This window comes from Mastigoproctus giganteus, chromosome 7 (genome assembly GCF_048544385.1).
Source record: "Mastigoproctus giganteus isolate SK-2022 chromosome 7, ASM4854438v1, whole genome shotgun sequence".
Classification (NCBI taxonomy): domain Eukaryota; kingdom Metazoa; phylum Arthropoda; class Arachnida; order Uropygi; family Thelyphonidae; genus Mastigoproctus; species Mastigoproctus giganteus.
This window is the reverse complement of record NC_143581.1, coordinates 12,840,243-12,866,899: the sequence shown is the minus strand read 5'-3', so window position 1 is coordinate 12,866,899 and position 26,657 is coordinate 12,840,243. Positions and strand designations below refer to the sequence as shown.

Genomic DNA, 26,657 nt, shown 5'->3' with positions numbered 1-26,657 from the left:
TGTGCTACGCACTGCTGCTCCTGCCCACCTGGTCACGGAGGCGCCTGCCACTCCTATGAGAAGCTACAAGTGTATATAAGTGATTGATTATGTATCAAGTGGACCATGTGCAAAGTTCTAATTTCATTTTTTAACTGCATATTTCAAAATGTGGAACAGCAAAGTTAGAAGATAGGTTAGAAATATTTTTGATTGTCAATAAATGATTTATTTTTGAAAACAATAAACCAAAATGATATTTTAATTTGAGCCTGTAAAGCTAGGAATCAAAAGTGAAGACCACAGAAAGAACACATCACTATATCTGATTTAATCAACACTGATATGATTCTAGATAATATTTCTATTGCCTTGGTAACCACCATTTGTTTGCAAATGATTCTGACAAATCTGGTTGCTATATAGCCTTGATCATTGGTGAAGTTCTGTCTGTGCATGCATGTGTGGATTACAATATCTAGATTAATCATCTATTTTCTGGATGTTTGTAGATTTTGATATGCTAAACCCTGATGTACTGATTACTGATTCCTAATAGATTGATTAATTTGAAAATTTCACTGACTTTTGAAATACTATAACAGTTACTAGATTTTATGCCATCCTACTCCATATTTAACTTTTTAAAAAAATAATGTAATCACTATAAATTATTTTGGTGCATATCATACAAAACAAACTAAATGCTGCATTTAGGAATTTAATGGTGTTTAGGTATTACATCATGTTCTAACTTTGTACATTTATGAAATTTGAAACTACCCTACTGTATATTTATAGTATCATTATCAAAGAGTTAATATATATTTCAACTAAAAAAAATTGAAAATCTCTTTACCTCTGTATTATATATTCCAGTTCCTCTCCAGAAATCCTATTTCGGTCTGCTTCCTTCAAAAACATTAAGAATGCTCAAAATTCTTAATATTTTAATATTTAACTTAAACACATGATATCAGCTGAACTCTTGTCATTGGAAGAATTTTTATTCATTTATTTATCTACATTTTAAGTACAAAAATTTTAAAATTTATATTCAAACAAATTTCTTAATTAGGTTCTGAATTAAGAGCAATTCTGTTCTAATTAACAATATAGTGGAAGAAGGTCATTTTAATATGGGTAATGATTACACTAGCCAACAATTTTAAACTTTTTTTTTCAATAACATGAATGAAATCAGCTGATTTTGACTAAATCGCATGTGCTGAAAACGAAAATGACAGTAGAAAGTTCGTAGCATGTCATGTTTTTACGTTATGGCTCCATGCTTCTTTTTTTCCCCAAAATTGTGAATTTTCACTTATCTAAATGTACTTGACTACTTTTCTTGTAAAAGTCTTGTAAATTAATTGCTTGTGATGACCAGTAAGCATTCCAAATGGATAAAAAATAACATATTTAAACTTTATAAACACTTTATAAAGTAAGCAATTAACCCACAAAAATGGAGACAAAAATAGGAAATCGTACTACTTACAGTTATTTTTTCTTCTTATGAGCAGAATGGTCCTCCCTTATCAGAAACAGCAATAGTCACCCATCATTGCAGGATCCCATCATCCTTGATACCTCTTTTCCATAGTGTGGATATCTTGGTGGAATCGTTCCTCCCTGCTCATCACTAACAGATCCCAAGTTGTCCGGAAAGAAGTCCAGATGCAAATGTAGGAAGTGTATCTTCAGCAACGTTCAGCATCCTAACTTTTGATAGTTATGAAATGATTCTATCAATTCTTTATAGTTCTCTACTTTTTATTCCCTAAAAACCAGCTAACAACAGCTCTAAAGGACTTACACATAGCTAATTCAGTGCCATTAAGTTTAGTTTCAAAGATTTCATCCTTTAAAAGCCATCTAATTTGTGGGCCTACGAATATATCCTCCAACTATGTATCACTAATTTTTGGAAATTGGGTTTTTAAGTATTCAAAACCTTCACTATATTTGTCCAGAGCTTTTACAAAATTTTTCATGAGACCCAACTTAATATGCAAAAGCAGGAGAAGCACCATTTCAGATTTCACTAAAGGTGTGCATTTGATGTTGAGGTTCCCGGGAATGTATTCTCTGATGGACCATTCCTTCACAATATCATGATCTTCTACTGCTCAACTATCCCATAAACATAGGAAACAACAATACAGTTGTGCCCACATATTTGCTGATTCGGTATCCGCTGATTTAGTTACCCATGATTAACCACGGAAAAAAATACGAAAAAACTTAACACTTACTACTCACGTGTCCAATACAATGCTTCCCTTTATTTTTTACAATGTCGCATATGGTTTGGTCACCAACATTATAATGGTTCTTTGGAGATTTAACGGATGCACCGTTTTCAAACTTTTGAATAATTTCAAGTTTTTGTTTAATTTGAAAGCACCACTCTTGCGTTTGCCCATCATTTTCACGATTTTTAAACAAAAAAATAGTTACTATATAAAAAAATTCCAACATCCCTGACATAAATAACGAAACAAAATTTGTCCTTTTGCAGTGCAACAGAACACAATCGACATGACGATTGTTGTGTTTTTAAATTTGGAGTCTTGAAGTGTCCTGGTTAATCCAATCCTGGTAAATCGAGAGTTGCTGTACTTTATTATTATCGTATTTAACGTTGATAATGCCTTACTGTGTGTTTAATTTATCAATTAAACTTTATTATACGTGTATATGTACAAGAAAATCACGTTATATATGGGGTCAGCAGGTGTTCTCTTATATCTGCAGTTTCAGCCATCCACGGCAGGTCTTGGAACGCATCCCCCGTGGATACAGGGGTCTTACGGTACTTAGTAAAACCACCCTGTAGTCCAAGCAACAAAGTGATTACTTTTAAATCACCACAGATTTTCGAACAACATTTCTTATAGATTAAAGCATTTAATAGCAATGACATGCTACCATAGATTTCTTTTATAGCCACTGAATGAGCCACTGGGACCAACGGTGTGATATTACCATTGTGTAGCAAAACTGCTTTTACTGAGTTTTGAAGAATCAATGAATAATTTTCATTCTTCAGGATCATATTCAAACTCTAATTCATCCATCAATCCATTTACATCTTTGCAGACACAGAGAACTTTCTATTTTATAATAATCCGAAAACTTTTCATTTCAGTTTCTAAACACAGAAATTCTCGTGGTTTTTGCCAGCAAATTCCACTGTTGAAACCTAGATCTTAATAGCTCAGTCTGTTGCTTTGAAAGATTTAAATCCCTAACCAAATCATTAAGTTCACTTTGCTCAATTAAGTGTAGAGTTTTATTATTTTCAGGATTGTAATTAGAATCAGCAGACGTTGAGGGGGCAGGTGTGGGCTCTAGTGGCTCTTGCTCTTCTTCCAGAATAGTGATTTCTTCACAACTATGCGGAGGAACAGGAATAGGGAGTTCCGGTGTGTGTGTGTGGCACTGGTCTTATTGCAGACGGAAGGTTGAGGTATTTTATTTTAACTCTATATTTCCTTGAAAACCCTTTAGTATTTGTGAGGCAGAAATAACAATCTTCGAGCTGACGTTGGTTCTCGCCAGACCAGTGGAACAGCAAAGGGCATTTTAGAATTGTTCCCCTTCATCCATTCAGTCAGATTTATATAGTACATTATACAGCACATATGCAGTGCCACCTTTTATCCTGATCACCCACGTGACAACCAAAATAAAGGTAATGAGCTTGTTTCACCTTCTCTGTGACTGATTGACGTTGTGACTTCACTGTAAATTGTCCACAAACACAGCAAAAACTGTTTGGTGAATTAACTATGCATGCCATTTTCGTTCAATTTCATGAGTTTTCACAAGACCAAAATGGAACTTTAAAACACCACAACCTACTGCTAGATCTTACAAATCGAAATGAATCTCTAAAATACATTTAAGGACTAAAGACAGCTTGTAAACAAGTTGTTTTTCACAGAGGTGCCTGGCTGTGGGAAATATATTAGGGTCCAAATGTACTACCACATAATAAGGATTATAGCAATATAGTTCAGAGTGGCCATAAAACTAAAAAGAGGTATTAGTATACCATTAAACAACACAGATATGTCTCCTTTGTTACAATAAATTTGACTGGGAAAGGCACAGAGTGCGATGTTGGATGATTTCATTGATTTTGAAGCTATTTTATGTTTTTTTAAAACTGTTTTTGCATTTTTATAAAAAATGTGATTTTGCTAACTTTCACCCATGTTAGCAAAACCTTGTTGACCAGTGTTATGAAGCAAAATGTTTTAAAAAAACTAGCAAAACAGAAACAAAGCAAGAAGATTTAAGTAGAAATAATTGAGCCTACTTCCCACTTCCTTTAATATGGTGAATGGAGCCCATTTCAATTTTGTTTCAAGATTTCAACATTGGAGTTCCTCTCACATACTATAAATTTTATTTGTAGTATGTGACTAAGTCCATAAGTGCAATTTTGATACTTCACCATTCTACTTTATATCATTTTGTAAGCACAAAAGTGCTCATAAATTGAGTTACCATCTTGTTTCAGATGGCAGAGAAAATGTGTAGGTTCAACGAGTTCTTAAAGGCCTCTTTAAGTGCTTCAGTTAGGCACAGAGAGAGAGAGAGAGAGGGGGGGGGGGTCCTCACAAGTTATTTAAAATTTTGAAACCTGCAAAACATTTAAATCAGCCTGTGAATGTACAGACATAAATATACTACAAAGGGTACTAGGAAAGTTTTGCAATACAGCTTTGTTTATTTAATTTTTTCAAAGTAATTTCCTCTACATTCAATACACCTCTCCATCCTCCGAAACCAATCTTTAAACCAGTTCTGCCAAGTTTCACTAGGGAGTAAAGCACACTCTTTGTCCCAAGCCCGTAGAAGGTCCTCATCACTGGAAAACCGCCTCCCTTTTAGCTTCATTTTCACATGCGGGAACAGTGCAAAGTCGCAGGGAGCAAGGTCTGGACTGTAGGGAGGGTGCTCGAGAAGTTTCAGTCCTGTCGTGGTCAAATATTCGGTGCAGGCTTTGGCGCGGTGAGCTGGAGCATTATCGATTCTGCAAGATCATTTGCACGTGAAGAAACTTTGTTCTCTCTGGGTGCCGCATCCAATGACTTTAGGCAGGTATTGTTCAGTATACCACTTAGCTGTGACTGTCTTCTGCGTGTCCAAAACGACACGTTCCACAATTCCACTCGATTTGAAAAATACAGCTATCATTTTCTTCTTTACAGATCGGGATTTTCTGAAAATTACGGGTGTGTCGTCATCATCAAAGACCCAAACTTTGTTTTGAGCCTTGGTCGGCAGATCGTAATAGTACAGCCAAGTCTCGTCACCTGTCACGATGTTGTTCACATACCGAGATTGTCCCTTATCAAACTTTTTTAACATCTCCCGGCACCAAGTCACACGTCGTGTCATCTGCTCTTCAGTCAGTTGATGCGGCACCCAGAGAGAACAAAGTTTCTTCACGTGCAAATGATCTTGCAGAATCGAACGAATTGCTGGTGCATTTAGGCCCAAAGTATCCTCTATCTGTTGGTAGGTCACTCGCCTGTTTTCGTCAAGCATTTTCCTCACAGCAGTAACGTTTTCCTCCGTAACTGACGTTCGTGGCCTTCCCGGCCTCGCAGAATCCTCCAGAGTGAAATTTCCCCTTTGGAATTCTCTATACCACCTGAATATCGTTGTACGATGTGGACAATCATCATCTAGTGCAAGAGTCATTTCTTCTAAGCACTGGTCATGGTTAAACCACGCACGAAATTATACCGCAAAACTGTCCTTATCTCATTTCGTGACCACGATGCCATCGCAAGCACTTTACACTCTCACTACTAATGAATAACTGAGCCCATCGACTTGGCGCGGCGGCTACTATGCACGTATGCACATGTCTCAACATGCAGCAACAAGCAGCTTCCTGTGATTCATTGTTGCGTCATATTGCAAAACTTTCCTAGTCCCCTTTGTACAAACCATATGAACTACCATGCCATGACCAAGTAATTGATATGTCAAAACTTCCTAAACAACCATCAGTTCTCCAATTCAAAAGACAAAGGCTAATGGGGATACGAAAGCACACTTTGCATGTTTAGTAAGTAGATTTTAAAAAAATTAATATCAAATAATGCATTCACATCTACAAACAATTCCATTTCTTAAGAAATTTTCTTTAAAAAGATGAAATATTTTCAAGAAAAGTAAACTAAAAATTCACATATCATTCTAATATGCAAATATGAGTAATTTAAAATAGAGCAGTCAGAATATGTACCACTCAGTTTAATTGTGTACAGACACCAAGCATATCTACGTAACATTTCATGGCCCAATAGCATAGGCACACTGTATAAGAGTATCAGTGTGGTGGACAGTGGTCAACAGTCCAATCACAGGTGGAAATAGCAAGGGACCTCACTGTCAACCTAAATGTGATATTCCCATTGTGAGTAACTATCAATCTTATCAAGGGTCACAACCAACACCAACAGATGATAAATATTTGTTCCTAACTGCCAGAAGACACAGGAAGATAATGACAGCAAATCTCTTCCAAGTTTTCAGTTACCTGAGGACTGAATATATGAGGTGACTGAAATAACCCCAATAGGATGTGGGGAAGAAGAGGTCTGGTATACAAGATTACTCATGATTTGTTTACCTCTTACTTTGTAGCAGAGAAGACAATGATGTTATTAGCACAGAAAGGGATTTGAATTTCATGAGTGCATCAGCAATAGTGGCTATAATGCTCAGAGGAAGAGACTGCTACAGAAGGTGGTCTGATGGTATGGGTAAGCATAATACACAATAAATATACAGAGCAGCAAATTTCTAAAAAGAAACTGTGACTGTTGTAACAAAATCCTTGAACCAATTTCAGACTTTTTAAGAATGCTAATAGGCCTCCAGTTACTTCAAATAAAATATAATATTCACAAACCTGCCAATTTTTCTGGTTTTGCTGGAAGATTTCAATACTTGTGGTCCTTGAAGCTTATCACAGACATTCTCTCAGGTATGACGACAGGCTAGGGCTTGCCATCTGGAAGTCTAAAACACTGAAGGAACTGATATTCAGGTGACATTTAACTTAAGTGGACCAAATTTGATATTTTCCAACCCACTTTTTCTTACTATTGAATACAACATGAATTGTCAAACTAATAGAGCAAGCTTATCTGTGAGAAGATCTAAACCTCCGAAGCACTTCCTAATTCATTTCACAAATACATGTGGTCTCAACTCTAATCTCAACGATGTCCATTTCCACTTGCAATCTGCCAAACCCCATGTACTTTTTCTGACAGAATCTCAGTTATCGGTTGATTCAACTACTGCTCATCTTAGATGCCCAAATTAATCGCTGTATGATTCCTTTCGCCTCAAAGGTGGTACTTGTGCATATGTCCGTTCTGATATTCCCTGTCAGAGACTTGGCAATTTGGAATCTCCTCTCTTTGATCTTCTCTGGCTTAAAATCTCTCTACCTCATTGTGTCAAATTCATCTGTTGTCTCTACCATTCTCCAAACTCCACTAATCACTTGGAGCTCTTTGACTTCCTCTCTTTGCAACTTGACTTTCTCCAGTCCAACTTTCCTAACAGTGAGGTAATTTTCCTTGGTGATTTTAATGTTCACAACTCCAGCTGGCTTCCATTTTCTAATCACACTGACCCAGCTGGTCGAGATGCTGAGGCTTTTGCAATTACTAATGACCTTGCACAGATTGTTCATTTACCTACAAGAATACCGGACAATCCTAATCATACAGCCAATATGCTTGATCTTTTTCTCACAAACAACCCGTCTAAGTACACGGTCGAAGTGAGAGGTCCTTTAGGCACTTCAGATCACAACTTGGTGATTGTCTCTTCTCCAATGGAACCTTTATCTCTTGGCTATTCCCAACCTCGTGTTGTTTGGCATTACAAGAATGCAAAATGGGATGACCTGCGAGACTTCTTTTCTTCTTTTCCTTGGTCTGATTACTGTTTCAAAACTTCAGATGTGAACGTTTGCTCAGATCGTGTCAGTGAAATTATTCTTGCAGGAATGGAATCCTTTATCCCACACTCCACTTTAAAATCTCGTCCTTTATCTAAACCTTGGTTTTCCAATAAATGTGCTAAGGCTGTTCAAGAGAAGAATGTTGCATATCGTAACTGGCTTGTTTCTAATTCTTCAGTTTCATTTTCTGCCTACACCAAAGCTCGCAACAATTGTAAAGCAGTTATTAATCAGTCCAAACTAGAGTTTGAACAAGCTAAGAGTAGAAAACTTGCTTCCTGCCCTAATGGTAGCCGAGCATTCTGGTCTCTTGCCAAAGCTATTGGCCGCAACTTTTGCATCTCTGCTCCCACCTCTGTCCAAACCAGATGGTTCTGTTGTCAATTCAACCAAGGATAAAGCTGACTTGCTAGCATCCCATTTTTCTTCCAACTCGTGTATTAACGACCTTGGTAAAACACATCCCACCATTCCTAACACGCTCCATTCAATGCCTCCTGTTGTCTTCCGTCAAAAGGATATCAGAAGGATTTTGACGAATCTTGATGCTAAGAAAGCTCCAGGTCCCGATGGTATTTCTCCACTTGTTCTCAAAACCTGTGCTCCTGAACTTACTCCTATTCTTTGCTGCCTTTTTTCACTTTCTTATTCCAAAGGTGTTTTTCCTTCTACTTGGAAATTTGCTCATGTCCAGCCAGTTCCTAAAAAGGGTGACAAATCCCTCCCATCCAATTATCGTCCCATTGCAATTACTTCTACTCTTTCTAAAGTAATGGAGAAATCAATTAACCGCCAACTCTTAAACTACCTAGAAACCTTCCATCTGATCAACGATCGCCAGTATGGATTCCGTCAGTGTCGATCCACTGGTGATATTCTGGCTTATGTTACCCATTTATGGACTAATTCAATGGAAAGGTTCGGTGAAACACAAGTAGTTGCTCTTGATATCTCTAAGGCTTTCGATCGTGTTTGGCATAAAGGTCTTCTAAACAAGGCTTCCATCTTATGGTTTGCCAACTGTTTTTAGTAATTGGCATTACTAAAAACTGCCAAGCCCCACTTATTTTTTCTTTAAAATCCCAATTATCAGTTGATTCAACCACTGCTCATCTCAGAAGACCTAATTATTTGCATAAATAACAATTCCTTTTACTTCAAAGGTGGTACTTATGCACATGTACACTCTGATATCCACTTTCAGAAACAGCAATCTGAAATTTCCTTATTCTGATCTTCTCTGGCTTAAAATCTCTCTACCCCATTCTCTCGAATTCACATGTTGTCTCTATCTGCTCCCAATTCCACTAATCACACAGAACTCTTTGACTCCCTTTCTCTGAATTTTATTTTCTCCAGTCCAACTTTCCTAACAGTGAGGTAATTTTCCTTGGTGATTTTAATGTTCACAACTCCAGCTGGCCTCAGTTTTCTAGTCACACAGACACAGCTGGTTGAGATGCTTAGAGATTTTTGTAATTACTAATGATTTTGCACAGATCATTCATTTACCTACCAGAATACCAGACAATCCTAAACACAGCCAAAACTCTTGATCTTTTTCACAAACAATTCCAAGTACACAGTCAAGGTGAATGGTCCTCTGGGCACCTCTGATCACAACTTAAGTGATGGTCTCTTCCCCAATGACACCTTTCTCTTGTGACCATCCTCAGCTTCATGTTGTTTGGCATAACAAGAATGCAAAATGGAATGATCTGTGAGATTTCTATTCTTCTTTTCTTTGGTTGGATTACTGTTTTAAATCTTCTGATGTCAATATTACCTCAGACAATATCAGTGAAATTATTCTTGTAGGGATGAAATCCTTTATTCCACAGTCTTAAAATCTTTTCCTTTATCTGAACCTAGACTGTCCAATAAATGTGCTAAGGCTGTTCAAGATAAGAATGTCTCACATCACAACTGGCTTGCATCCAAATCTTGAGGTTCATTTTTTGCCTAAACCAAAGCTTGCAACAACCGTAAAGTAGTTATTAATCAGTCCGAACCAAATTTTGCAGTCTACGAGTAGAAAACTTAGAGGAGACTTGATTGAGGTGTTTAAGGCTCTGAGAGGCATAAGTAAAATGAATGAGGGTAAAACTTTCACACTTATAAATGATTCTAGAACTAGGGGCCATAATTTCAAGTTATGGGGGGGGGGGGGGTGATGAGACTGGATTACAGGAAGTTTTATTTTAACCAGTGAGTTATAAATTACTGGAATAAGTTACCTACATGGGTGGTAGAGGCTAACAGTTTGGGGAAATTAAAGGTCAGCTGGATAATTACCTACGGGAGGAGGGAAACGCAGAGGCTGTCTACTTCCTTTTCTCTTATTAATTATTATTATTTTTTTAACATTTTTCTTCTTCTTATTATTATTATTTATTTTTATTGTTTTTATGCTATTTATTATTATTTTATTTATTTATTTTGGCTGGTGCAGCATAAGCCATAGGTGTCCTTGCATCATGTGGCCATTGCTAATACTAACTTTCTTCTTGTCCAAATGATAGCTTAGCATTCTGGTCACTTGCCAAAACCATTGGCCAAAAATTTTTTCCATCTATATTTGTCCCACTTCTGTTAAAATTTGATGATTCTACTGGCACCTTAGCTAAAGACAATGCTGACTTAATAGCATCCTACTTTTCTTCTAACTCTTGCATTAACAATCTTTGTAAACCACCTTCTACCATTCTCAGTACACTCCACACAATGCCTCCTGTGATCTTCCATCAAAAGGATGTCAGAAGAATTTGGAACAATCTTGATGCCAAGAAACTTTCAGTTCCAGATCGTGTTTCTCCACTTGTTCTCAAAATCTGTGCTCCTGAGCTTAGTCCTCTTCTGTGTTGGCTTTTTTAGACTTTCTTATTCCACTGGCAATTTTTCTTCTGCTTGGATTTCCTCATATCTAACCATTTCCTAAATATGGTTGAAAACTTCTTCCCATTCAATTATCACCTTTCTAAAATAATGGAGAAATCCACTAACCACTATTTAAACTATCTTGAAACCTTCAAGCTGTTGCCCTTGATATATCTAATGCTTTTGAACATGTTTGGTATAAAAGTCTTCTAAATATTCTTCAATCTTATGGATTAGCAACTGTTTTTATAACTGGGAATCCAGATTTCTCTTTGACCACTCACTGCAGTTTTGGTAGATGGCTTGCTGTTTCCTAACTTCTCCATTAACGTTGGTGTTCCTCAAAATTCAGTTCTTTCCCCCACTCTTTTCCTCTTCTATATTAACCTGGTCAGAACACACGTCACAACCAGTAAACATCTGTCCAATTTCAAACTTACAGAACCAACTTTTCATCTTCCTCATTTATTCATTCAACTTCTGTTTTCTGGAACAACCTCCCTTCACACATACTTTCTAAAAATTACAATCTATAGAAATTCAAGAGTAATGTACTTTCTTTCATCTTCTCAGCCTATAACCCATGCACAGTATTGTAGGTTCTAATCCTTTCGTGTTTGGGGTTTTATTAAAAAAATAATACTCACGTGTTTTAGAATTCTTTGGCAAGTTTTTCAAATATGCATAAATGTCATGTTTTATTTATTGATATGGACTTGTCAAACCACCATCAGACAGCTCTGCTCATATTCAGATAGAGAACATCAATTATGTGTCTAGTATATATATATTCAATTTCTTTTTTGGACAATAGCAGTGTCAGGTTTTGCCTCATTTGTTTACTTGTAAATGCTTAATTCTCAAAATTATTTGCTTTTAAAAATATATGAAGTGTGCAGCTTGTCTGAGGATTAGTTTCTCTTCTGTATTGTTTTCTCCAAATGTATCAGACATCATACATAGCTCTGCTGAAAGAAAGAAAGGAAGGAAGTGCTATTTTTCATTCAAAATGTTTTTTGTCACTTAATACCTCTGAGCTGTTCATTAAATCATAGATTATTAGATGACTTTGTTCTTGTGAGCAATTATCAACCCTCCCCAACCCAAAGTAAATATCCAGTGTAACTGGATCTTGTGATAAATGTAATATAATATCATGTACTTTTTTTAATAATGAAAAATATTCCTGACACAGAAATGTTTTTGCTAATTATAAAATGCAGTAATTGTTGTTTCTAAATTTAAAATTGTTTTGAACACAAACAACTCCTCTTTCTGAAGTTCTATTCTATATTTCTATAATTTCTTTATAATTTTACACTGTATCATAAAATTCATACCTTTAGATTAAGTTCAAATGGACGATAATTATTAAAGACAGGATAAACACCTTTTGAAAGGGGAGTAAAAGATCCCACTATAGGAATGGGACTGCAGTCTGGCTCTGTATTCTTTTGCAACCAGTAAGCCTTTTGGAGTACTTCATTCACTGCAACTGCACTACGTGTTTGAAAAAATTGCTAAAACAATGTGATAAAAAATATAATGAGAACTGGATACAAATACACAATGAATTATGAAAATTTTTCTCTACACTGCTAATGATATAATGGCATATTATTTAGCATAACATTTTTGTGTGCAGCACTTTCTCTCTCTCAGAAAATCCACCCCTACCCAAAAAAGGATGCTTTTCCAATGAAAATTACATAGCACTATTTCTCTCCACCTTAATTATGCACAAATAACCCCAGTTTCTGCTCGGTTTGTCCCTGTATATAACTGAAATGATTTTTATGAAAACATTTAGAATATTTCTCACTCAATAAATTTAATTTTATTACAGTTTTGTTTTAATATGCCAACTGTAAACTCCTCCTGTACAAATATCATCTTGGTTGGGATATGAATATTTATCTATTATTATGTATGTAATGGAATATTTCTGAAAAGGATTTTATTATATTTAGAATTAAGACTTTTCCTTTGAACAGAGTAGACTTTATTAGCAGGTTTATTAGTAACTCTTTTAATCAACTTTATTATTTTAATTCTATTCATTTTCATATAAGTGTAGTATGTGTATAGTTTAAAGATAAAACACTTTGAGCAATGGAAAGTATATGGCTATCACATATTGCAGATATATTATTTTTGTACAGCTATATATTAATAGCTTGGATTTGAATCCCATCTCAATGGGAGGAATTTTTATCAGCTCTTTTCACTAAACATATTTTAAGTTACTTGGTCTCAGGCAAGGGTTGCTTGGATTTGTCTTAATGGCCACACAGGTCAGTAGGACAAAAATGTTGACTAGTTCTGAGATAGCAACTCCTCTATAAACCACCACCAATCCTGTCTAAATTCATTGTAATCCACAGTTTTCACTTAAAGATACTTGTTCTTTCTGTCAGAAGCATTTCTCTACAAAAGCTTTTGGCAATCATGAATTTATGCTTTATGCTTGGCAGTAGCATGAATGCAGCAATAATCACAGTGCACTGCAACCACTTTTCGCAACTAAACTTACACTCAGTGTAACAATCAGGGATATTGAATTTGCTTTTCTGACAAGGCTCAGTTAACAAGTTAAAGCATTCACAGCTAAAACCACATTACAACACACAATGATTCTTTGTGTTCTTAAATTAATATTTCTCCAATCTACTTGTAAGAAACTTAATTTCCTTCTTTTTTTAAGACTATGTTTTGTATTTTTAATTTATTATGGTACTTGTGGTACCCCATCCCAGAATATCTTTTGAGATCCACCTGATGAAAGCAATATTATTCTTATGGCATAAATTCTTCATGGAATAAAATTTAGTTACAAATAATTTAATATGTATCATGTGATGTTTCAAACTGCATCTTCATCAGAAACATTAGGCACCTTCAGAGTCATTATAAATTACACTGGTCAGCATCTGAAATAACTGACAGATCTTGTAGGAAACATGTTCAAAAACTCAGATATGTGCTTAAAACGTTCTCATCACCCTCAGTTTTCAAATATCGTAGGTTAATGACCGAAAACTAAGACCTGTCGTTAAAGCTTCATTTCCTACATTCCCATTGAGACTTTTTTCTTAAAAACTTGGGAGCAGTCTCTGATGAACACAGTGAAAGGTTTCACCAAGATATTTCTCAAATGGAAAAAAAGTTACCAGGGAAAATGGAGTCCAAATATGTTGTCAGATTACTGTTGGAATCTTTGTACAGGAGTCACCAATGGATGATAATATAATTCAAAACACAACAAAATAAGTGTTTTGTTAACAGATAAACATTTTTGTAAATAGAATAAGGTTAACAGACCCAATGTTCAATATTTAGTACTGAATGTAACATTTTCTTAAAAGATATGAAATCTTTTTTTTTTTTTGCTAGAAACTTTTTTGACTTTAATCCCTTCTCCCTTAAACTTAGTGGGTATTGACATATTTGAATTCAGCAATGTAAAATCTACAAGAATCACCTTGAATTTTAACAGAGCGAATTTTTTTTTTGCTGACCAGTGTTATATCTACATAATTTACTATTTCCATAGAGGCACCTCCATCAGATATAATTAAAACGATGCCTTTGCACTACATACGTAGTTTAATTTTATGGGTTAACTATGGTGTATCTACACCGATATTATATAGAGGCACTTCATACTGATAAAATTTTGAAACTAAAAAAAAAAAAAAATGTAATGAAAAAGAATGAAAGTTGCATAAATATATAATTCAATTTTCATTTTGTATACATACCTTAAAATCTTGAAGAGTATGAAAACGAAGTAACACAGCACGACACACAATGTTGTAAGCCACCACAACAAAAATTAAAAATGCAGGTGGATTGGAAAATATATGATCCCAAAGTTGTAACCAATGTTCTTTAATAAATAATTCAGAAAATGCTGTTTGTAGCAAGGGCCATGCATAATCCTAAGAGAAGGTGTATACACTTATTACTACAATTTTAAGACATATATCTATTATTACAACTTGCAGATGACATTTAAATTATAAAATCTTCAAGTGCAAGACATCAGAAATCCAGAAAATTTATTTTATGCAACCCTTTCAAGAACACATATATGCATTTATTTAATTAGTTGATTTAATTATTTAATTAGTAAATAGGCACAAAAACCCCTGCTAGAAAGTATTTACAATTCAGATATTAACTGTACAAGCTGTCTGAGAAATACAGCTAAAGTTTATATAAAATAAGTATGTAAAATTATATGTTAAACAATTCCCAACAAACAAAAATAAGGTGAAGGCTTGCTGTAGCAATAAATGATTCAAATAAAAGTACACAGTACTTTTGAGAAGAGTAGGGTATTTCTACTGTAAATAAGCTACACTGTGGAATATTCATATCACCCAAGAAGAATGGACAGCACTGCCTGTATAGGTGCATATCAAGAATACATTGACAAAAACACAAGTAAATAATAAGTCTCTCACACACACACACAACAATATACTGTGATTTCTATAATTATGCTTCACTTGTAAATTAAAAAAAGAATTTCCCCACTGAAAATCTTTCCTTAATTTAGAATTTATGTGAGCAAGAAATATATTCCCCAAATGGTAGTGATATACTTCATTTTAACATTAAAGTTAATAGATTTTTAGTAATAAATGGAGCAGCTCAATTTCATGCCATATGCCTCTATTCTATTAAAGATCAAGTACATAATATTCTGTAGTCAGACAATTTAAATACTTATACAATACAATACATATTGAAGGATATCTTAAATTTATGTTACCTGTGTGGTGACATTATGATAAACAAAATGCTTCAGCAAAGGCTTGTCATGAGCACACATAAGGTTTTCAACAGCACATAATATATTTACAGGAATGTGGGGGAAAAAGATAAACCAATTTTGATACCAATTACCTAAAAATGTAAAATATACAATCTCAGAGAATGTTTGTGACATGTTATTTATTTGAAATAAAATTAAATAAGGTTCTGATGATGGCAAAAATTTTTATAACAAGAACATAAAAATCATGCAATAAAGTAAAACAGAAATAAGTAAATGTATGAAAACCATAATTACACTTTTCTCCATTCAGAGAAAAAAATGTAAAAATGAAAATAAAAATTGAACTGGATTTAATATTATATTTTTCTTTTTCTCTGATTTCTGATTTAACTAATTTCTGTTTAAACTTTGATATTCATTATTGTAATTATACAAAAATATTGAAAACATATGCAGAGATTACTATAATGCAGATAAAAATATATGCAGAGATTACTATAATGCAGATAAAAATATATGCAGAGATTACTATAATGCAGATAAAAATATATGCAGAGATTACTATAATATAGTATAAATATTAGTACTAGTAAAAGGCATAAGGAAGCTAGGCTTTTGCAGCAGCATCATTCCTCCCCCCCCCCCCCACCTCAAAAAGTCTACACAGCCTGTATTCCCTCTTGTTATACTCCTACTACCACCACCAACATGTACTGATCTAGTTGCCCCTTAAATTTCACCAGACTGTCAACCTCAAACACAAAGGACGAATGTATATTTCCAATGACAACATACAGCCAAATCTGTTAGATTTCTCCAGTAGTTTATATTTATGACAATGGTTTTTACGACCCTCACTTTTATGCAAAAATTTCACCATTGTTCAATTTGCTCTCCCTCTTAGTGCTTTAAGATGACTAGTTTCCAAGCTCTGTAAACAAATCTTCATAAACTCTCCTAATATGGATGTCCCTTTGCTATTTTATGGTTTTATATTATTTCATTTCACTTTTTTTTTAAATAAAGTAGTACAACAAACTAAAAAAAAAAAAAAAAAAACAGCACCTTCTACATTGCTAACAACCAAGTCAGTTACACTAACATTCTTAAAAATTTACACAAATATTTTTAACAATTAAAAAATAAATAAATAAAATAATATATATATATACAGTATATATACACTGATGAGCCAAAACTTTATCACCACCTACCTAACATGATGTTGGTCCTCCCCATGCATCCAAAAAAGCTCGTACCCGGCAAGGCATGAATGCTACAAGATTTCTAAATGTGTCTTGTGGTATCTGGTACCAACACGTAACCAGCAGATCCCTTAAATCCTGCAAGGTCCGTGGTTGAGATGCCACAGTTCGAAGTTGCTGTTCCAATACAAGCCACAGATGCTCGATGGGACTGATGTCTGTAGAATTTGGAGGCCAGGGCAATACCTGGAAGTCTTCCTAATGTTCCACGAACCAGTCTCAAACAATCCAGGCGGTGTGGCATGGCGCATTATCCTGCTGAAAGATGGCACCGCCAGAGGGGAAGACCATTGCCATGAAAGGATGTACCTGGTCAGCAATGATGTTTAGGTAGGTGGTAGAAGTCAGAGTGCCCGGCACATGGATGACTGAACCCAAGGTATCAGGACTAGCAGAATATTGGCCAAAGCATGACACCACTGCCACTGGCTTGTTTTCATCCCACGGTGCATCCAGCCCCATCACTTCCCCAGGTAAACGATGCAAACGTACATGGCCATCCAAATGGTGCAACAGGAAACGTGATTCATCACACCAGACGACCTTCTTCAAATCACTCAAGGTCCAGTTTCGATGCTCACATGCCCATTGTAGGTACTGTCGCCGGTGGACCGTGGCTAGCGTGGGCACTCGGAGCGGCCTGCGGCTATGCAACCCCATTTTCAGCAGGGTTTGATGTACTGTGTGTTGTGACACATTACTCCTGTCACCAGCATTCCAATTACCGGCAAGTGGTGCCACAGTCGTCCTTCTGTTGCCAAGTACCATCTGGGAGAGCCTTTGCTCACCTTGAGCATCGATCAGTCGTGGTCGTTCAACACCTCGTCGGCAGTTTGGGGGGTTCCCTCCTTAAACCACTTTCTTCTTCTTCTTCTTTGGTCCTTAGCTGGCAGCTGGGGGAGGCGGTTGGCCACGCAACCAGTATGCTGCTGTAGGTGCCGCAGGGTTTCGGACTTGCTCTGTGATGTTCTTCCATACCTTACGATCCATGGCTTCAGTCCTGGCCTGGTTAAGGTCGAGACGTTGGCTCTTCAAGTCATCTTCCACTTGCTTGGCCCACGTTTTCCTAGGCGCGGTCCGTTGGATGCTCCATTGGGTGGGTCGTTGTCTCCAAAGGAGTGTGGATGGTATTCTGTTCGTGCCCATTCTACATACGTGGCCAAACCATCTGAGCCTTCGCTTCTGGATTTGGTCGGCAATGGTTGGTTGCTGTTGGCATCTGGCGCGGATGGTATCATTAGTGATGCGGTCGCGAAGAGAGATGCCCAAGATCTGCCGCAGGCATCGCATTTGGAATACCTCAAGTTTGTTCAAATCTAACTTGAGACAAATCCATGTTTCCGATCCGTAAAGAAGAATGGGCAGGATCAAAGTCCGGAAGAGTCGGATTTTAGTCTTTGTGGAAATGTTGGTCCTCTTCCACAGACACCATTTGAGCGAGGCGAACGCAGTGGCCGCCTGTCCAATTCTGCTGTGGATTTCCATGGTGGATGCAACTTTCTTCTCCTGGACCAGCGACCCAAGGTATTTAAAGTCCTGCACTTGCTCGATCTGGACGCCTTCGAGATAGATGGTGGCTTGCGACCCATCTGTTGTCAGGGCCTTTGTCTTACCAGCATTGATCTTCAAACCATATGGCCGGGCAATACGGGCAATGTCGTAGAGGATGTCCGTGGCTTCAGCGTCGTTATCGGCAAGGATAGCACTATCATCAGCAAACATCAGGTCAGTCACATAGTGATCCTTGTCATATTGTATGCCCTGTCTGTTTCTGAATGCTTGCCTCATAATGGCGTCGACCACGATGTTGAAAAGCAACGGGGAGGCTACATCCCCTTGGCGGACTCCAGTTTGGATGGTAAATTCCTCAGATAAATCGTTCTGGATGCGCACCTGGCTGGTTAAACCGTTGTATGCAGTTTGGAGGAGTGTGATGACTTTTCGAGGTACATGTTCGACCTCTAGTAGTTTCCATAAGGCAGGCCGGTGGACACAGTCGAAAGCAGACTTAAAGTCAATGAAAACAATGACGGTTCGCTGTCCACATCGGATCCTCTCCTCCATCAGCTGACGAATGGCAAAGATTTGATCACAGCATCCTCGCCCGGGTCTAAATCCTGCCTGTTCTTCTCGACTGGTTTGCTCGCGATGTTTTTGCAGTCTTGACTGGATGATCTTCATAAAGACCTTTCCGATGATGGAAAGGAGGCTGATGCCACGGTAGTTCTTGCAGTCCCGGTTATCACCTTTCTTGTGGATCGGTACGATAATGGCTTTCCTCCATGTTAACGGAATTTGTTCAGTGCACCAGATGGTTTTGAGGAGTGAGTGTAGTCGGCGAAGCAGTACATCTCCCCCGGCTTTGATCGCTTCTGTGGTGACTTGGTCCACTCTTGGTGCCCTGCCATTCTTCAGGGATTGTATGGCTGCTTTCACTTCTTCTACTGTAGGCTCAACATCGACCATGGAGACCTCAGGGGGGTCGATCGAGAGTGCTGTTGCTGGCGGTCCCTGAGGTGGGTCGTGATTATACAAAGCACTTTCAGTACCACTTTCAGTAGGTACTAACCACAACCGACTGTGAGCATCCCACCAGCCGTGCCATTTTGGATATGCTCTGACCCAGTCATCTGGCCATTACAATTTGGCCTTTGTCAAACTCGCTTATGTCTGCTGCCTTTCCCATCTGAAGAACAAGGGTAACACTGATTAATGGAGCTCAGTATCAGGTGTTTTTTATACAGTGTCCCGACCCGTCCACATGCTGTAGTTCACCTGCAGTTGCTTCGATTTGCATAACGAATCCCTGGTCATAATGTTTTGGCTCACCGGTGTGTGTGTGTGTGTGTATATAACTTATATAAACACCCACACCCACACACACCCACACCCACACGTATATACAACTTATATAAAAACACACACACACACACACACACACATATATATATATATATATATATTAAATATTTTTCATTCTAAGCTCATGAGGTAATTTATTAACAACAGTCTGCTGCAAATAAGCAAAACCCAGTTTGTGAATGACATGGGGAACAGAATAAAAACAGTAAATGGATAACAGTGAACTTTTGGGAGTGTTGTAACAAGTTAAGGATATCTACAAAAAAAGTAATAATTAGTTTTAGAAGGTTTCAAAAAAAACTGCAAAAATGCATTAAATTTTTCCTGTTTAACAGGTAAGAACAACATTGCTTCTTGGCATAACTTCTGTTCAAACAATGAAAGTTATTATTGCAGATGAAAGAGAAAACATGAAATTTAAAAAAAAATCAAAAAAAAAAAAAAAAAAAATCAGAATTCTTGCTGAAGCTATCATAAGAAAAACAGTCAACAAAAAAAAGCTGTTTTTCTCTTCTCAATAGATACTCCGGCATGTACAGTATAAGATGGGATCAAACATGTTTTATATTAATTTTAAATGATAGGCTGTATGTACTTAATGAGAAATACGGGGAAGCAATAAGAATATCAAAAATGTGCAAGATTACAACAAGTCTGATCAAGAAGAGCTATCCATCTTGTAACAGAAAGAATAACCATACATGCACACATTGCATATAAGGGTGGATCCAGGTCTGTGTGTGGTGCAACTGGGGTAATTATCCACACTAAGATTATTCCAAAGATATGTCCTTACATATACGTCTACATTATCTGTAAAAAGAACAATTTCTTGCATTATTACCCTATCCCAAAACGTCATGAAGGTTGGATCCACCCTTACACATACAAAATAAAAATAATTTGTATGTTTGTATTTGTAAGGGTAGATCCAACCACTCTTACAAATACAAATTACAGAATAATAATAATAAAACATAAGAGAATACTTACAAATTAGTGAGAGTATAATTTCAAAACATCTCAATAAGTTCTTATGTAGCAACTTTACAAATGGGAAAGTAAGAAGGGGAAAGTAATCTACTTCAGCTGTTAATGGACACCAGTGAGCCAAACAAGACGTTATTCTGTATTAATAAACAAGTCATAAATTGGCAAATTTCAATATTAAAAAAAAAATAAATAAATAAATAATAGTAAAAATATTAACAAAGGAATGACTTCTTACACCTAATTTATTTATCCAAATTAAGCAATTATTTATTCATACAAGTGAACTGATAAAGTGATAAATGCACTTTATCAGTTAAAATGTAGGAGTTTTTAAATGAATGAAAGAGTATGAATGCCTGTTGACTACTGTCTCTTCTACCAGTTTATAAAGAGGGATAAAAAAACTATAATAAGACATAAAATAGGTCTTATTATAGTTAATAACTTAAAGGAAAATAACTAATAAAACATTACAAAATGAAGTTTAAACTGAAGAAATTAGGAAACAATAGCATTAGCATTAGTTCTGCCTTGAACTTATTTAAGTTTAATATAAAATACAACCCATTAATGAATGGATATATAATAGGAAAAACATATGACAAGTGGGAAAAAAAAATATTAAAGAACTGAAGACACACAGGAAGACCAAGAAGATGAAAAGGTGATCTAACCAAGACTATATCCAGTTCATAAATAAGTATAACACCTTGTTTAGAACTGAGCACAAAGAAAACTAAACAGCCTTATAGCCTGAAATAGCACCCTCCTTTGATAATTAAATACACACAGTGAACAAAAACCTAATTAAGAAAAATAGTGTTGTGATGAAGATACTGTTAATGACTTCAAAATTCCCTTTACTTTATGCATTACATTAAGTTGATAAACAAAAGAATACTTTTTTTCTGTCACACATATCAAAGTAAGTGAATTTGAAAGTATTTTTTGTGCCGATTTCAAATATTAAATCAGTTTTTGTCCATCAGCCATAGTTTTAATGTTATTTCAGTTTTATACAAACAATAAAATAGATGACACTAGAACTTTTTTTTTTTAAAGATGAACTTGTTATCTTTAACTGAAACTAGAGTGAATTCCTGATAATTTCCTGTTGTATTTCACTGTGGAACCTCCAACAGTAATAAAAGCCAGTATGCATGGGCTCCACTTGCCCTGGTACCTCTTTTCCATTGTAGATATAGTTTGATGGAAATGCTCCCCATGCTCATCACTGACAGATCATAGGTTTTCTGGAAAGAGTCCAAATGTGACTCCATGAAATGGATCTTGAGGAACATATTACAGCCCATAACTTCATTGGCCTTAAGAAGCTTGCTGACTATTTCTTGGTAATTTTCAGCCTTTAAATTTCCCACAAAAAATTATTTTTTTTTATGAGTTCCATGTAGTTCATTCAACTTCATATAACTGTTCTTAAAAATATTCATCATTCATCAGTTTTCTTATTTGAAGTCCCACAAATATGCCTCTGATTTTGTCCTCATTGACTCCAGTAAATTTCACTTTCAAGTAAATAAAACCTGCCATTGCATATTAACAAAGTTTAATGTTTAATATTTTCATTACCACCACTTCAGATTTCATTATAAAATTTGAAGTTTACAAAAATAGCATTTTTTGATGTTCTCTTGCAGAAGATTCCATCCTTTCAGCCCAGATATCAAAAGTTAAGCTCTTGACTTTTAATATACAATGGTGGTAATGAAACTTTATTAGGAATAACCAATGGTGTGTTTGCAACATTTTTCTTTGAGGCTGTTATTTTTCAATATAATAGTTTTTCTTATCTCTACTGTTTCATTCACAAAAAAAAGCAGCAATATTTGGTATGGCAAAGTTGTTCTAGTAAAAGAGCAATCACTTTAAGGTCACTGCAGATATGCCAAGAAAACTGCTCATACTTGATGCTTGTTAAGAGATGTTTCATGTTATCATAGGTTTCTTTCATTTGGCAGCATATGCCAAGGGTATTGACAGTAATGTATTTTGGAGTAATGCTGCTCTCAGACTTGCTTTAGAGGAATTGATGAATAATCACCATTCAGCTGGACTGAGCAGGTGTCATTGACATTCCATTAGAGAATTTATATCACTGCAATAGACCAAATCACCTTCTTGAGAAAAATGTATAAAATCTGAAGTTTACAAAAATAGCATATTTTGATGTTCTCTTGTAGAAGATTCCATCCTTTCAGCCTAGATATCAAAAGTTAAGCTTGACTTTTAGATAAGGTTCAGATCACAAACAAAATCATTTAGTCCTTGAGATAGTAAGTGTGGTTCCAAGGATGAACCACACTTACTATCTCAAGTGTGGTTCCAAGGATGAACATGTCACTTTATATGTGGGGGTCCCTAACTTGCTGGTCTTCTCCATAGTCATTCTGAGTCTTACCATCACCTAGTTCATCTTCTTTATCCAAATTGAAAGTTTCCAATGGTTTTGGTACAGGCAGGCTGACCGGGCTAGCCAGGTGGGTAAAGTGCCTGCCTGCCTGGCAACCCAAAGGTCGCGGGTTCAAATCCCGCCTCGGGCTTAGATCAGAGTAAAATGCAAAAACTTTGGGAGGTGCATTATGGCCACAGAAGCCGATGCACTAACAAAAAAAAAAAAAAAAAAACATGGCAGAAAAAAACATGGTACACGCAGTTCTTCATTATGTAAAACAGGGTCTTACAGGTGATGGTATAGCTAGATATTTTACTATTTATTCAATATTAGAGGTAATTCCTGAAATGTTTGTTAAACAAAAATAACAATCTGTAGAACGATCTTTTAGTTCCCTCCAAAAAGGGTAACTGCAAATGACACATGACAGTGAGATACATTTAACCAGACAGTAAGTAATTTAACACAAATGATACAGCAAAACTGAGGGACCAAGACTTATCTTGATTACCCACTTTACATCCAAAATAACGTGTGTAAACAAATAATGACCTTAACCAAGTGATATCTGGCACAGTCTACTCTGCAGAAGTCAGCAATTGTTTGAACAGCAGTCTACTACAAGTATAAAATTTCAAGGAAGGTTTGAACATGCCTCAGCCTATCAGATCACACAGCACACAGAACACCCCTTTCCACACATTCATTCATTTTATAAACCGCACTCTATTACTATTTCATGATTGTATTATATATATCAAGATTTGTGTCGCATAAAAATTGTGCATTTTAAAACAAAGAAAATTCTTATACAGATAAATTCTGTATAAAAGCTAGCAAGAAATGCTAATGTGTGTTGACTACTGTTATTAGTTCTTTCTCCATCCTCTGACCTAACATTTTAATATATGATTCTGCTAATCAAATAATCAGTGATTCTCAACTTTTTAGTACTCATGGAACATTGATGTTTCTTTTTTTGCATTCCACTGAAATCATAATAAAGAACTAAAATTTAATTCTAATAAGTAATTAAACAACACTGTACTCCATGTAAAGGCGCCTCCGTAGCCAGGTGGGAAGGAGCAGCAGTGCATAGCACATGCTTCTTGATTAGACCGGGGTTCGAGCCCGTCACCACCAAATACGGAGGATGTGGAAAGGTCAGGGAATGACCACCGCATATCCCGGAGCAATATGGCCTTAGTTGCTAATGCTCCTAAAAACCAAATAACTAACTAAAATAACTCCATGTAAATGTCAAAGGCAAAAAATGATTGCATATATTGAAACAAGCTGGAAGAAAACTTTACAGAAAATACTCCAATAACCCAACCATTTAGAAGCCAATTTTGACAGCATTTCAAAATCCTTATGTATATTGTTTTAAAGTTTAAAGCAGAGTGTTTCTTTTTCCTCATAATTCACACATTTTTTTTTTTTTTTAAATAGTGCAGCATTATATAACCAGTTCTTACAGTCGCCTTATTTTTCCTTCCTCTAGATTTAAAAACAATATCCACAAGGATTTTGAAATGTCATCAAAATTGGCCTCTTAATGGTTGGGTTATTAAAATGTTTTTGGTAATGTTTTCTTTCCAGCTTGTTTCAATATACTCAGCAACACTGCACATCCCACATAAATTTTTAAATTTTTTGTCAATAAAGTTTATGTGGAGTGTACTGTTGTTTAATCTCTCATATTAGAAGTAGTTAATTTCTACATATATCTTTCTCCCAAGGAATTAATAGAACTAAAATCTGGAATAGAATTTCAGTTTAACATTTTCATTCAAGAATTTTAGCTCAACATTTAGTACAACACTTTTAATAATATCATTTATTATATAAAAAAATTAAATTATTATAAAATACAACATATGACACAGTTTTGTTACAAAATCAATTTAAAGAGCTTATGCTAACATGATAGTGCACATTAGAATATTCTTAGCATATTATGATAATTGTGTTAATAAATGTACCATGATAAACAGATTCTCAATTCACCTTCAATACAACTGAACCTGTCCCTTTTCTTTGCATTTAATGTTGGTACTGAGTACCCACATAAATAATATGTAGAAAATTAACATCAAAACTTTTTCTGCAATTTTTGGAGCATTTTTCTCTAACAGAAATCCAGAGATATCTGGAGTGTTTAGTTTTAAGGGTGCAATCAGTTGCATTATGAAGCTAACACTTTTTCTTTGGTGAGGTCGGAAAAAGCTGTCAGAAATCATTACTTTGAATAGGTTCCTTATCTGTTGGCAGGGTTTTTAATGACAATAATGACAGTGTGCTACTGCAACAGAATCTAGAAAATTTAGGAAGATGGGCTGAGAGGTGGCAACTGAAATTTAACATTGACAAATGCAAAGTACTGCATATAGGTAGAAGTAACCCCATGAAATGTACCAACTGTGTGGTACTACACTTAAGGTGGTAGAAAATGAAAAAGACCTGGGAGTAATTGTGCCGTCAGATATGAAGTTTTCTGAGCAATGCAGACAGGCTGCCAGAGCAGGTCATGGGGTTTTGATATACAAGACTTTTTCTAGCAGGAAAAAAGAGATGATTATCCCTTTGTATAAGGCAATGGTCAGGCCACAACTTGAGTACTGTGTACAGGTCTGGAGGCCTCATTTTAGGAAGGATGTAGAGTTGCTTGACTGTGTACAGAGAAGGGCAACAAGGTTGGTGAGGGGAAGTGAGGGGAACGAAGGGATTCGCTTACCAAGAAAGGCTTAAGTTCTGCAAATTGCAGTGGCTGGAGACTAGGCACCTATGAGGTGACCTGATTGAGGTGTATAAGGCCTTGTATGGGTTGAGTATACTGAATTCTGATGTAATTCTTCCACTTGCTCAGATTTCAAACCTAAGGGGCATAAATTCAAATTGAGGAAAGACAGCTGTAGAATAGATGTGCGGAAATTTGCCTTTAGCCAGAAGGTGGTTAATTGCTGGAACAAACTTTTAGAGGGAACAGTTGTTAATTTTTTTTTTTTTTTTTTTTTTGGCTTTTTTTTTTTTTTTTTAGGAGCATTAGCAACTAAGGCCATATTGCTCCGGGGATATGCGGTGGTCATTCCCTGACCTTTCCGCATCCTCCGTATTTGGTGGCTCACGGGCTCGAACCCCGGTCTAATCAAGAAGCATGTGCTACGCACTGCTGCTCCTGCCCACCTGGCTACGGAGGCGCTGTTTTTTTTGGCTGATGCTACATAAGCTCATATGCTTGCTTTCCTGTCACATGCCTCTATTACTATTACTATATTTCTCCGTAGTCAAAAATGGAAAATAATATCAGGTAGGTGGTGTTCTTCAGAACTGCCAAACGTTCTGTTATGATAGCAGAAACAAAACATCCTTCACATTGGTTTGGGAATCAAAGGAAATATTTTAAGATAACATTTTCTAGCACTATTTTCCTCTTTAATGTCAACAGCTTACCCACAAAAGTTGGGG

The 26,657-nt window shown here is 36.0% G+C and overlaps 2 protein-coding genes across 3 annotated transcripts in view; both read right to left on the bottom strand.

Moving 5' to 3' along the window:
• LOC150082530 (TBC1 domain family member 31-like) overlaps positions 1-15,743 on the bottom strand; it is a 51,653-nt gene extending 35,910 nt beyond the window's left edge. For both annotated transcript variants that reach the window (XM_090378669.1, XM_090378668.1), the window contains exons 1-4: positions 15,651-15,743; positions 14,632-14,811; positions 12,211-12,390; positions 839-891 (exon numbers count right to left, since the gene is read on the bottom strand). In XM_090378669.1, the coding sequence (XP_090234795.1) occupies positions 839-891; positions 12,211-12,390; positions 14,632-14,811; positions 15,651-15,710 (473 nt within the window). In that variant the 5' untranslated portion in view covers positions 15,711-15,743. The remainder of the gene's footprint in view (positions 1-838; positions 892-12,210; positions 12,391-14,631; positions 14,812-15,650) is intronic.
• Positions 15,744-20,641: 4,898 nt separating this feature from the next.
• The window catches only part of LOC150082529 (TBC1 domain family member 31-like), a 70,676-nt gene continuing 64,660 nt past the window's right edge, over positions 20,642-26,657 (bottom strand). Inside the window, exons 12-13 of the mRNA XM_090377830.1 lie at positions 20,777-20,910; positions 20,642-20,661 (exon numbers count right to left, since the gene is read on the bottom strand). Coding sequence (XP_090233956.1) covers positions 20,642-20,661; positions 20,777-20,910 — 154 coding nt within the window. The remainder of the gene's footprint in view (positions 20,662-20,776; positions 20,911-26,657) is intronic.